Below are 13,020 nucleotides of genomic sequence, written 5' to 3' on the forward strand. Positions count from 1 at the left end.
CTGTGCATGTGTGTCAAGGACAGAAAGGCAGACGTGGCAGTGGAAGGTGTCAAAGCAGTTTGGAGAGAAAAACAAAGTAAAAACAAAAAAAAAAAGAAAACGATTAATCGGTCATTAAATTAGTCATCAATTATTTTAATAATTGATTAGTCATCGACTAATCGTGGCAGCCCTAGTGCTGATAGAACGGCAATCCTTCATATTGGTCAGGCAGCCAGAAAATGAACAGCCACTAACACTGTTTTGTAGAAACACCAGGAGACCACCAAGCCAATCTGTAGAATCCAGCGATTAGAATCCAATATGTGCTAGTTGAACAAAGCAGAACAGAGGTCCCACCTTTGACATGTCCTCCCATGGAAGAAAAAACTTTGTTCCAAAAATTTATTAAGAGACCAGCTAACCAAATCCATAAAAATAAAAATATCCATAATTTCCGGTTTCGGACGAAAACGTAGAGAAGGCAAAGCAGGGAAGATAAGGAAGGGCAGGAGAGAAGGAAAAAGCGTCTTACTCCTCCGAGAGCGGAACAAAACAAAAAACAAAACAAAAAAAGTGTGTGTGTGTGTGTGTGTGTGTGTGTGTGTGTGTGTGTGTGTGTGTGTGTGTTCCCACATTGGAAGTGTCCACCATAAATGGCAGGTTAACCTTGTGAAACATTACTGTTCCCATTCACAGCATCAAGACGGAGGTGTTCCAAAATAAGAAGAGCTATCTTTTTATTTTGGACTAAGGCTTAAATGTGTAATTACTGTATTTATTCATGTACAATACTAGAAATTGAACTCTAAAAATCATCCATAAAGTGGGGGAGTAGTATTATACACAGGTTATTGATAATTAGATTTTTAATCCTTTTTAGCTCAAAAAATTATGATCGTATTTTACTTGATCGTATTATACAAGAATAAATACGGTATAAAGCACCTAAAGAATATATTTTGTAGTCTAATAACTATTTGAGAAGGCTTTATTAAAAGTGTTACAGTATTAAGTTTGCATTGAAAAAAGTGTGGCACGGTGGCTCAGYTGGTTGAGCTGTTGACTTTCAGAGAGAAGGTTGCTGGATCAAAGCCTGGCCAAAGACTTTTCTGGATAGAGTTTGCATGTTCTCTCCATGCTTGTGTGGGTTTTTTCCAGGTACTCCAGTTTTCTCAAAGACATGACTTTTAGGCTAATTGGTAACTCTAAATTTTTCCTAGGTGTCACTGAGAAAGTGAATAGTTTTGTCTCTATGTGGTACTGTGACGGACTTGCAACCTGTCCAGAGTGTACCCTGCCCCTCGCACTGTGACTGCTGGATATGGGCGGCAGTGGCCTCCATGATTATGGAAGGAAGAAGTGGGTAAAGAGGATGGCTGGATGGGAGCTGACAACTAAAACAAGCATAGAGACATAAAAAAATCCAAACATGCTGGTTTGACACAGAGCACTAAAGTTATCACATTCAGCACATTTACTGACTTTATTCATTACATTTGAACTTTGGCACCACTGTGTTGTGTTTACATCAATCAGAAGGTCAGAGTGGTCATAAAGGCCTCGTCACACTAACGTTTTAGACAGTTTATACCAGACTATTAAAATGCTGAAGATGGAATTAAAAAAATCTACTAGCCTCTTTTGGACCTATACTTATTGCAATGCTAACAATTAGATGGAATATATAGCTGATATGAGTAAATAAGTCAGTTTTCACAAGTYGGCATAGTTTGGCTGCTGGGTTTGAGTGGTGTTTTGGCTGATGGAGGAGCTGATAGCCTCTGGACATGGAGTGCAGATGCCACCTTTTCGACTAGCTGCTTTGTCGCTCAAACCGAAAATGGTGTACAGCAACTGGAAGTTTTAATACATTACCTAGTTTAGCCATCTCAACTCTGTGTTCTGCAGAGACCTCTACATGTTGTCTCATGCCACACTTTTTTAATGCTGTATACCAATCTGCACAGTCTGCTGTAACACTGAAYACAAGCTGCAAACAGTTAGCATGATTTAATATTCCAGTATTCAGATGGTTGCAATATCTGTGCTGTTAGATTCTTCACTTTGCACCTTTATTTTTACACCTTTATATAATCATATTTTAGAAATGTGGTATTTTTATCATAAAGACTAAGATGCTTTTTCAGTTTGTGTTGGTAAMGCATCTCATTGGTGTTATGTGAACATTACAAAATGGGATTATTCAACTTGTGAAATATGCTGCCACACTGAATGATCCATCCATGTGTGGTAAAGTAAGTTCTTTCAAGAGTTGTTACAGGCTGTTTAATTTCCCATGTGAGAACAACAATTTACAGCAGAAGAGAGAAACTCCCCTGGTGCTTTACTTCATAGCATGTCAAGAACTGAGGAAAAAGCAGGAAAGTGCTGCTGAAAGCAGTTTCTGGGATGCATTTCACTGGACCTGTCAATAAAACCACAGCTGCCAAAACAGCAGGCATAAAACATGAGGAAAAAGACATAAAAAGCTGCAACTTGCATAGGATTATACATTTTTACACAATAAATAGGTTAGATCTTTCTTAAATCTCTGTTAGAAAAATAAAAATGCAGTGAAGCATTTATTTAAAAATGATTTCTGAAGAGATTGCTTCAGACTGTTGAAACTTTTTTCTACTCAGTTCATGGTTAAATTGCAATTTAACTGCAGTTTAATCAGGTCTTAATGTGATTTGGAAGATGAAGTCCCAGTAAATGTCACATAGTTTTGAAGAAAATGCTTTTACTGCAATAAGATCAAAATAAGGCTTTTTTATTGTCAGGAAATTAACCCTAYTGCTGTGTAACCTGTAAAAACTGACTTTTTAACATAAGTCAGCACAGAAAAAGTTAAATGTAATTTTTATCCTGTAGGTTTTCAGTGATATTTATAAGAAACTGAATCATAACCAGACATTTTAAATCTAATTAATCTGCTTTTTAAGGTTACTGCAGAGGGAATTCTTACTGTTTGAAGAAAACCATGCCTGCACCCACGTTTATGCAAATATCACTGCCGCTATGGGTGATATTACGTGTGTCAGCTGCTCCTACCACATTATATGAGAATYTGTTTTAAACTCCTGTATTTATACTGAAGAAGAAGGTAAATGTCATCAAAAAGCTCAGTAGGAGTGCGTCGACTACGCTGAGTTTATCAGTATGTTTGTTTTTCTTTGGACTATCTTACTGATYTGCTGTACACGATGTATATGTGGTATATTTTACCTTTAATAATAACTTTCTAAAAAGTATAATGCTGTTTTTTAATGAAAGGAGCTAGAAGTATACTGCACATTTATAATAGAAWGGAATTTGATTTTAAGGCACTCAGGAGGAGGGGCTCTTAGCTGTTTGTTATTGCTCAGTGGTGTGTGGTGGAGCGTTTCACAATGCTCAGTGTATCGAGGAGAATACACAGTTTAAAAGCAGCACATCTCCTGGAGCTCAGCATGTGGCAAACCTGCTGTGCATCCAACACCAGGAAGCAGCAGCCGGGCAGAGATCTGTCAGAAAGAAGCACTGACATTTTATTAATTTTTTTTATTTTTCTTCTGGCAAATGATGGTTAGCTCAGTGTTCTTTTCTGATTTCTTTTATTCCACAGACACAACAAGAACAGGAATGAACCAATATAACATTCTAATGGTATAACCTTGATCAGAAAACTGTTGTTTTATACTAATATCCAATTTCAAAAATATATTCTGGGTACTTCAGTTCCCTCCTCCAGTTCAAAAACAACATGCATGTTTAGGCTGCCTTCAGGCCCAGATCTAGTGATTTTTTTTAAACTTTAGCTTTTTACAAATAAAGATTGACGACCTGAAGAATTATTTAACAAACAAATAAATTCAGCTCTGTTTCTAAAGTAAAAGTACAAAGTATTCTGTCATTCTGCTCTGTTTAAAGCAGTGCTACTCAAATAGTGCGATATTGGGGTGGGGGGCGACACACCACTGAATTTTTAAAATAGTTTTATTTTTTAATTCATTGACTTCATTAAGGAGCACTACAGAAATCAAGATACCTCACATATCCAATGCAGCAAAATAAATTAATTTAAAAGGTATAAGATAAGATAAATAATTAAATATTATCAGGTTCTCAGTAGTATTTAAATTGKCAAACTGATATTTGCTGGACAGACTGTGCTTTTGTAACGAATCTGCAGTCGGCTGAATTTTACATGGACACTTTCTAACTCTTGCCCACTTATGAAACTGGTTCAATACTGGGCTGCAWCTGGTCAACACTAGTTGGTGAACAGCATTTGTGAGGAAGTCTGAAAGTTCTCACATGAGTCACAGAGGCTTGGAGACTGCTGAGACATCTGGCCYATGTTTGGTCACTCAGTGTTTGCCCAGTGGTTTCTGAATCGTTCAAAGGCTCCTTGTAACAACACAACCAACCTGTTTGTAAGAAAATCTGGATCACTAAATTGATGTCTTGAATAAAATATCAGAAAACCAGTTGGGYCTCATCAGAACCAAAACAATAGCAATCCCTCTCTAGCAGCCCAGTGTCCCAGGCTGATCTAAGAGAAGACTGCATAATCATTAATGATGCATGAACTTCTGAAAGTACGTGTACGTCTGTCTTCCTTGTCACACCACGGGAGGTGGTACCTTTTAAATCAGACATAATGCTACGTTCACACCAAACACTTTTTGAGCTACAGGAGCAGTTGGTTTACATGCAAAGTCTATGGTGGATGCGCCTCTAGGGGGTCTCGCGGCGCGTCAAGTCCGTTTAATGCGGCGCACAAGGAAGCAGAAGATGGGGTAGAGCGTTTTCCATGCATGCGGTGCGTCCAAAGCAGCCAACACTTAATTTCAAAAATCTGAACTTTTTCTGCTCGACGTGCAGCGTCAACCAATCAGAGAGAATCATTTTTCCATGTGACGGTTTCCTGAATGTTGCCCACTAACCTGAAAAAGATGGACAGGAACTCTTTAGTTGAAATGGACCRTCTGCATTTGGTGTTCTGGCTGGAGATATCAGCACCGATGTGGATCAGCAGCTCATTAAACTGACMGCGGTGTTAAAATGGGCTCAGGACAAAAAAATAATTTGTCAGCTCACAGCTCCTGGAGTGGTGAAACTAACCAAACAGACYGCCTATAAATTATCTGGTGAATTAATTATCTGGTGTGCGCAACGTTTGCTTGCTCTTTAGTAAATAAAGCAAAACCATTTTCTTTATTTTATCTCTATTTCATTTTCCACAGACAGACCGGAAAAAAAACAAGACGCTCCTCCCTCTTCAGACGCATGTCTAGTCTGTCCCGGTCTGAACGTAGCGCATCCAACCTGAGGCGTTGGGCATGTTTTTGCTGCTCAAACCGTGTTCAATGTGAACGTAGCATAAGAATCTGGGTTCCCACAGGTCCTTGAAATYCTTGAAAGCTTGTGAATTTGGAAAAAATGATTTCAAGGCCCTGGAAAGTTTGTGAAAACAGCCAAAAATTACACTTGTCCTTGAAAGTCCTTGTGTGTTTTTTGGGGATTGAAGTTCTGTCTTCACACAGTTGATTTTCATTATCTGTAAAATAAATAAATAAAACAAATAAATAAAATTAAAAAAGCATACATTTGTTGCGGTGGAAAACTCAGGATTACAGTAAACTGACTTGGCTTTCAACAAATAATGTGAGCCATGGTCATAGTTTTACCCAATCAGAGCAGAGTAGGGCGAGTCTTTCTGAGCCCAGGTGAGAGCACCACAGCTCCTCCTGTCCTCACTGAGCATCTGGACGTTTTCATATCCCCTCCTCCCAAACTGAGCTGCTGAACCTCCCAGGACATAATTACATCTCCGTGTATTATGGATATGAATGTAGGGTATACATTTAATCCACTTTCTTTCATTGATTCCCAGTTTTTCATTGAATGTACATGATATTAAAACAAAAGTTACTTATGTAACTACGGTTCTATGAATCCTGAATGACCGCCAGAGGGCGGTGCTAAAAGCACTGAATGTTCCCTTCGCGCATGCACCGTTCGAGCTGTAATACCAACAGAGTCACACCTTTGACCAATCGGTACAAGAACATGTTTTTAAAAGTAGTTTTAAGAATATTGAACCATTGATTATAAATGAAAATATTTGGCTTGTCTTTTAAAAAAAAAAAAACAGTTTTGTTCTTTAACTGCCTAACTAGTTTAAATACAAAGACAACCAATGTTTGGTTGGTTGTATTGCCACCAATTGCTTCTAAACAGAGTCAGATCACACTTACTAGATTCTTCTTTCATCCAGTTCTTTGGAGGCCAGTTCTGAAATAACTTTGTCTTTGGAATATRTTGAAAATAATAAATAAAACAACGAACATCTGAATTGCTGATTTTAGTTCAGTCAGAGTAACTGTGTGACCCTGTTGATTTCAAGCATACCAGAAGGTTCAACATGGATCCAATGGATCATTAAAAAAATTAAAATAAAAATAGCGGTAAAAAGGAAAACTAGGGATTAAATGGACTGGCAAGAAATTGCTAACAGACTATATACATCTTTTAAATTGCAACTGAGTAAGTCAAATAAAATGTGAATATCTGCAGACTGCCTAATAAAACCTCTGGATCATTAAATATTTAAATTTACAACGTGTTGTGAGACCATTTTAAGCTTTGGTGGTCTGAGACTCCTCATGTAGGACTGAGTCTCATTATTCTGAATGACTATAAACAAGAGGGACTGAGGATCATCTGGACCCATTAAGTTAATGGAAAAGTAATCTGGATTAACTCAACAAATAAAACATTATGATTAAATTCACACTTGCCCATAATTACAGTGATAATGACCCGGTTTCTTTGTCTTCATTCTGTCATGCAGATGTGATCATTAGTGAGAAAGGAGGAGTGATACCACATGTTTGTGCTCGGATAATAATCTCGTGCATACACAAATGTTTCTAAATCAGCACTTTTACCCTGCAGTTCCTTTCAAGTTGCCTGTTTGATGAATAAGTTGCCGTGTTGGTTAGGAATCAGATGCATGCATCCAAAAATAGTCACAGAAGCAATAGTGAAACTGTTCTCATGATATGATAATGCATCTGTAGTGCAACATTTGTTATTTGTAGTGCAGAATTTGTTTGCGGTCTCATGCTGGTGGAATTTCTCTGTTCTGTGAAACCAGTGGTGAGCACAGTTAACCCTAAATGTCAGCTTCACTAACCTCTAAACCAATACACAAATTACTTAGCTCAGCTAATAAGACGCTACATAGACAGGAAAGAATGCTGGAAAAACATTTTCTGACTTTTTACATCAGTTTTGATATTAGAATTTATGTTAAAGTCTGTTTTTGACTTTAAACTGAAATTATGAGTGAGATGGTCTGGTATAAGAGTAGACTGAACGTGGTAATGAATACCCATAACAGGAAGAAGTTACAGTTTTACACAGAGCATTGGTGGCTTTACTTTGCATTGCTTTCCTCTCAAAGCACAGCTTAGTTTAGCATGTCACTGCTACATGTAAAGTCAGTATGTTTTTGTTTATTTAGATCAGGGGTGGGCAGTCCTGGTCCTCGAGAGCTGCAGCCCTGCATGTTTTACTTTTATCCCTGCTCCAACAGCTGATTCAGTTATTGAATTACCTCTTCAAGTTCTGCAGAAGCCCGATAATCACCCATTCATTCAAATCAGGTGATCTGGAGCAGAGAAACAAGTAAAACATGTCGAGCTCGGCCCTCAATGCCAGCCTCTGATTTAGATCATGCTGTGATGAATTCAAAGCTTATTAGCACTTTAGAAAATGATTAAATTCAATTCAGTTTGTTTATATAGCGTCAAGTCACAACAAACATTGTCTCGGAGCACTGCACACAAAAACAATTAATCTAATAATAAATCTAAAGAAGCCAGCAAAAATTTATTTTGCATTATATTAGCAGTTCTGCTATTAGCAGGTTAGCGGAATCGTGCCCACCACTGTGTGAAATTAACAAGGTGTTACAGAAGAAGACAAGCATCCAGTAAATCTTCAGTTACTGTGTTTTTGTTCTCTAACATGTTTAAAACACTTGTCTGAGATAAACTTGCCATAATGAAACTGCTCTTTTTGAAGGGAGTGTAAGATACTGACAAGAGGGACAGATGGGTTTAAAGTTGGGGTACATCAGGGATCAGGTCTGGGCCGCCTTGTTTGCATAGGTGATGGACCAGTTTGGCTGGTGAAATCAGGCAGGAATCCCCATGAACTATGATGTTTGCAGCCGACATCTGTAGCCAGCAGGTGGAAGAGAGCCTAAAGAGGTGGAGGTATGGTCTGGAGAGAAGAAGAGTGAAAATCACAAGTAGTAAGACAGAATCTATGTGAATGAGAGGGTAACAGGTGGATCAGTGAAGCTGCATCCATCTAAGCAACGACCAGACAGGTGCAGGAGAGTGCAGGCAGGGTGGAGTGAGTGAATGGGATGATTTGTGCTAGAGGGACAGTAAAAGTGAAAAGGTTGTTTAGAGACAGTGGTGCTAATTAAAGGACAGGAGGAGCTGAAGGCAGCAGAGATGAAAATGTGATTTTCATTTGGACTAATCGGATTTTAAATGAGCGTACGAGAAGAACAGCTCAGGTTGAGCAGTTTGGAAACAAAGTTAAGAGTCGAGGCTGAGAGGGTTTGAATGTGCAGCCAAGGGATAGTGGACAAAGAATGCTGAATATCAAGCTGCAAAGGAGGAAGACCACAAAGAAGTTTCACTGATTGAGTGATTGAGGTAGTTCTGGGTGGTATGACCAAAATTTAATATCACAGTATTTATAACAGTAATAATACAGTAGTAGTATTTTTGATGTTTTTTTTTCTTTTCATGACCCTGTGTGATGGGCGCGTCTTCAGCGGGTGTTTAACTCGAGTCCTGAAGCTCTTCAAAGTTTTGAATGTGGAGATTTTAGTTTGAAACGGCTGAGATGTTGGAACAAATTGCTCTTGTTGCTGCCTGTGACGACTTTAACTCAAGAAGTTTGCAGAAAACCGYTGTTTGATTAGCATCTGAGCTTTTAGAGCTAAAGTACTTCAACATAAAAGAAATTTTCCCCTTTTTAGCCACAAGGTCTTGAGCAGCACCTTCAACTGTCTGCCACAGCTTCTTTTTCCAAAGTCTGTGTCCATCCCTACAACACTCAACACAGTTTTCTGTTCACTGCATGTGCGGAGCAGAAAAACGTCCCCTATGAAACAGTTTATTGGCGGTATGATGTTCCAAATGTTGCTCAAGCTGTTTAAGCCATCGTGCATGCATACATAAAATTCATATAACAAAAATAAAAGCCTGTTTTTGGTATGAACTGGTATACTTCTCAGCTCTAGGTGGAGAATATCCAGAGGGGTTGGTGTGACAGAGGAGGATGTCAGGATAGGGTGGGATTGAGGTAGATGATCCACTGTGGTGACCCCAGGGAGCAGCTGAAAGAAAGAAGAGTAAGACGGATGCCTTTCATGTTCAGGAAAAGCACAGCGTGGTTACATTGTGGTTTCCCGTCAGGCCAGCGGCAGATTGATTTAAGACCCCTGTGTTTTTAGACCCGCTGGTTGCTCGGCCCGCGGTGTCAGTAGAACCAAAGCAATTTTTCTGTTCCCATTAACWGACACCTGATACAGTCTTTGTGTCACAGCGAGAGGCAAGCAATCACTGCCAGATTCATTAAAGCCTAATACAAATTTGCTGTCATTAATTTCTCAGAAGACAGTGCAATTAATCATTCTCACCCAGTTAGTCAATTAGGCCTGTTGTATCGTCCCYGGCCTAAAATAACAGTGGTGTCTTTGAGTAGCATCCATTTATCTGTGGTGAACGGTAACACAAGAAAACTAGCTGTTGTTTTGTGTACAGACCCTGCCTTGTATTAATGAAAACTACTCTTTATTTACAGACAAATTACAATTGAGGAAGGGGAACAGAGGGCTAAAGAACTGAGTGTCATGTTCATCGAGACCAGCGCCAAAACTGGTTATAACGTCAAACAGGTARGTTTGCTGCTGGGGTGTAAAGTCTAGTCAAATCCAAGGTGTAAGAGTGGCAGGTGCAGTTATAATAAGTAAATACAGTATATTCACACATTAACACTAATAGATGAGCAATTATTTGCCTCATTAATATAACTGGTAATGTTTATTTGATCCTAATTACCGTTGAAGGATGTAAGGCGGTTTAAAAGCACTCAGTGGACACCTTTGTTTATATCCAGTGAAGCGGCTCTGCATACATCCTTGAGGTCTAATTAGTCTTGCGCAGCCAGACTCCACAGTGATCCCCACAGTGCTGTGTCAGCAGTGAGAACAGTCCAGCTGTGCAAACTTACCACAGCTTGCAGAAGTATTCACCCCMCTGGTATTCTCTCTGTGTCGCCGTTCTACAACCAAGAATTTAAATGAATTTGATTCTAAGAAATGAACTAAAAAATACTCCACATTAATTTAAGTCCATTGGGGGTGGGTAAAATCTTGTTTTCAGAAAATAGTGTTTGTAGTCCCAAACAAAGTCAATACTTTKTAGAGATAACTTTTACAGCAACAAGTCTGATTAGATTGCCACATCCAACCTCTGGAATGTTTGGCAGTTCTTCGTGGCGCTGCTTGTTTACAGCAGTTTGTAATTCAGACCAGAGATTCTCAGATGGATTGAGGACTGAACTTTAAYTGTGGCATTCAAGACTATTTGACAGTTTTTTTTAAACCACTGAAGTGGTAGCCTGGTAAAAACCAGACMYTCGTCCTTCACTTTGCTTTGWACGAGGGTCTGGACTCTCTGCTACAGAGAAGTGATTCTTGCKGSAGGCGTGGCTTCTGCTAACGTTTAAAATGATTGGATYGGTTGGCCGCGACGTATGTGTGCACTTGCTCCACTGTGATGGAGGCTAAGCTAAGAAGCTAAAYGGAAATTGCGTGMGCTGTAAACAACCCTAMTGAGAGGAGAAAARTACYGAGCCGACTGTAAATGAGAGCTGCTGCTTTGTCAGACAGATTTAATTTAATTTGGAAGCCTTATCAACACGGACTGGCTTCATTCACTTCCTCCACTGCCGTATGCTAAAATAACTAGCAGACACTGTGTAGAAAATCAACATCGTTCAAAACTATGCCTTCTATTTACTGATTGGCCCAGGTAAAATAAACTWCAAGCCAGAAAATTGATGTTCTGTTCTCTGATTGGTTCGGATAAAAATCTGCCAGTGAAATCGTTGTGCATGGGAGAAATGCCAGACGGAGTAGAGAAGGGAAACTAGAATTGAGCGGAACTGCGTAGGAAGGCAAGGGCCAGTCTACTGAAGTGGTGCTTCAGCAGGATGTTTCAGGTCATTATACAGGTAAGAGGTCAACCTCTGTCCCTTATTGGAAGACTCYAACAAATGACTTCCGTCCTTCCTTCAATTTGGGCCAGTTTCTTAGTCCCTGATGATCGGAASACAACCCCACATCATGATACTGCCACCACCGTGCTTCACTGTATGTTCTCAGTTTGTTCCTGATGGTRTTGTCCTCGATGGCCAAAATGTACAATTTTAGTCTCCTTTCACTACAGCTCCTACTTGATTGAGAAAGAAATTCCACTAAGTCCAGCTATGTGCTGCTTAATYCCATCCTTGCAGAAGAGCTGCCCTGTACTATCTGGGTTATCTTTGGTTTTTTTATGGCTTCTTTGAGTAATGTCCTCCTCACTCAGTCTGTGAGTTTTGGTGGACGACCCTTAGCTGTGGTGGTATCATATTTTAATTTTCTAATAATGGTTTTAATGGTGCTCTGTGGGATCTTCATGGTTTAGGATGTTTTTTTAATAACCCAACCCTGAACTGACCTTCTCCACAACTTTGTCTCTGAGCTACATAGAGAGTTCCTTCATGCTAGGGCTGGGCGATAAAACAAGAACGGTATGTGTGACCCATCACAGTAAACTGAGGATGTGGTCAAAATGACCTCAGTACATTTTCAGATTCAGATTTTGACACCTGGATCATGCTGATATCATGAGAAGTCCAGATATATGACTCGTTTTGTCTTCCTAATCAGGAGAACCCATTGATATTTGGACTGAATCCTAATTTTATGTTATGAAGAATTTTTAAAATGTAAACCTTAAATAAATTTTAGATATTAGYATTTACAAGCAAATAAACAAATAAATTATTATTGATATCGACTGATATAAAATGCTTACGTTTTTAGGCCATACCAGCCCTACRTCATACTGTCTCTTGCTTGGCGATGGCTCTTATCAGTCAACTAACGATCAGTTGATAAGCGGCCATTTTCTTAAAAACCTGACATTTCTCTTGAATCAAGTGTCTTTCTATGACATGAAGGACTCATTTTTTACACACTAAATTAAAAAAACGGTACAGTATTATATTTTATAAAATGTATTGTGCCAGCTGTGTTGAACACTGACTGAATAAACAGAAAGTTGTGGATTTCTCTCACATTATTAAACTTGGACATATTTATAAAATATAACAAAACAGGAGTCTATTMGGTTGCTAGTTAGGAAAACAAAAAGAAAGAATAGTTATATAAAACACTTAATCCACTCTGAACAGAGAAATGTAAAACTATCATTCAAACACGGGGTAACATTTTAACCTAAAGATTTACTCAAAAACAAACTAGAAACATAATAAAATATCCCTAAGATGGGTGAGATACAAATGAGTACTGGAAACTGTACATTTGTTTTCATTCCCTGTGGTTCTGGGCTGGACTGCTCACCATGATTTGACGTCAGCTATATTCATTTGTTTGGTTCACTGGCCGAGTTACGTCACACAGATTAACTTCTTGTTAATTGTTTGTAGTGACTGTAACTGTATTTGTTTTTGTTCTTTCACACGGAGTTAAACTCGACAAGAAGAAGCTAACGTTAGCTACAGTTAGCTTGCAGTTCTCTGTCGCCCTGCTTTATTGTCTTTAGCGTCATACTGCTGGATAATCTGGTACAGCTTTCGGTGCTTTTCCTTCAAGTTTGGTGTAGTCCATTATCATTGTTGTGTCGCAAACAGGGATGGGCAGTAACGCGTTAGAAGTAACGCGTTACT

General features: G+C 39.0%; 1 protein-coding gene across 2 annotated transcripts in view; it reads left to right on the forward strand.

The window, feature by feature from the left end:
* rab6ba (RAB6B, member RAS oncogene family a) overlaps positions 1-13,020 on the forward strand; it is a 99,125-nt gene that overhangs the window by 65,124 nt on the left and 20,981 nt on the right. For both annotated transcript variants that reach the window (XM_014022346.1, XM_014022348.1), the window contains exon 6: positions 9,865-9,958. In XM_014022346.1, the coding sequence (XP_013877800.1) occupies positions 9,865-9,958 (94 nt within the window). The remainder of the gene's footprint in view (positions 1-9,864; positions 9,959-13,020) is intronic.

The sequence above is a fragment of the Austrofundulus limnaeus genome, unplaced genomic scaffold (assembly GCF_001266775.1).
Source record: "Austrofundulus limnaeus strain Quisiro unplaced genomic scaffold, Austrofundulus_limnaeus-1.0 Scaffold326, whole genome shotgun sequence".
NCBI classification, from domain to species: Eukaryota; Metazoa; Chordata; class Actinopteri; order Cyprinodontiformes; family Rivulidae; genus Austrofundulus; species Austrofundulus limnaeus.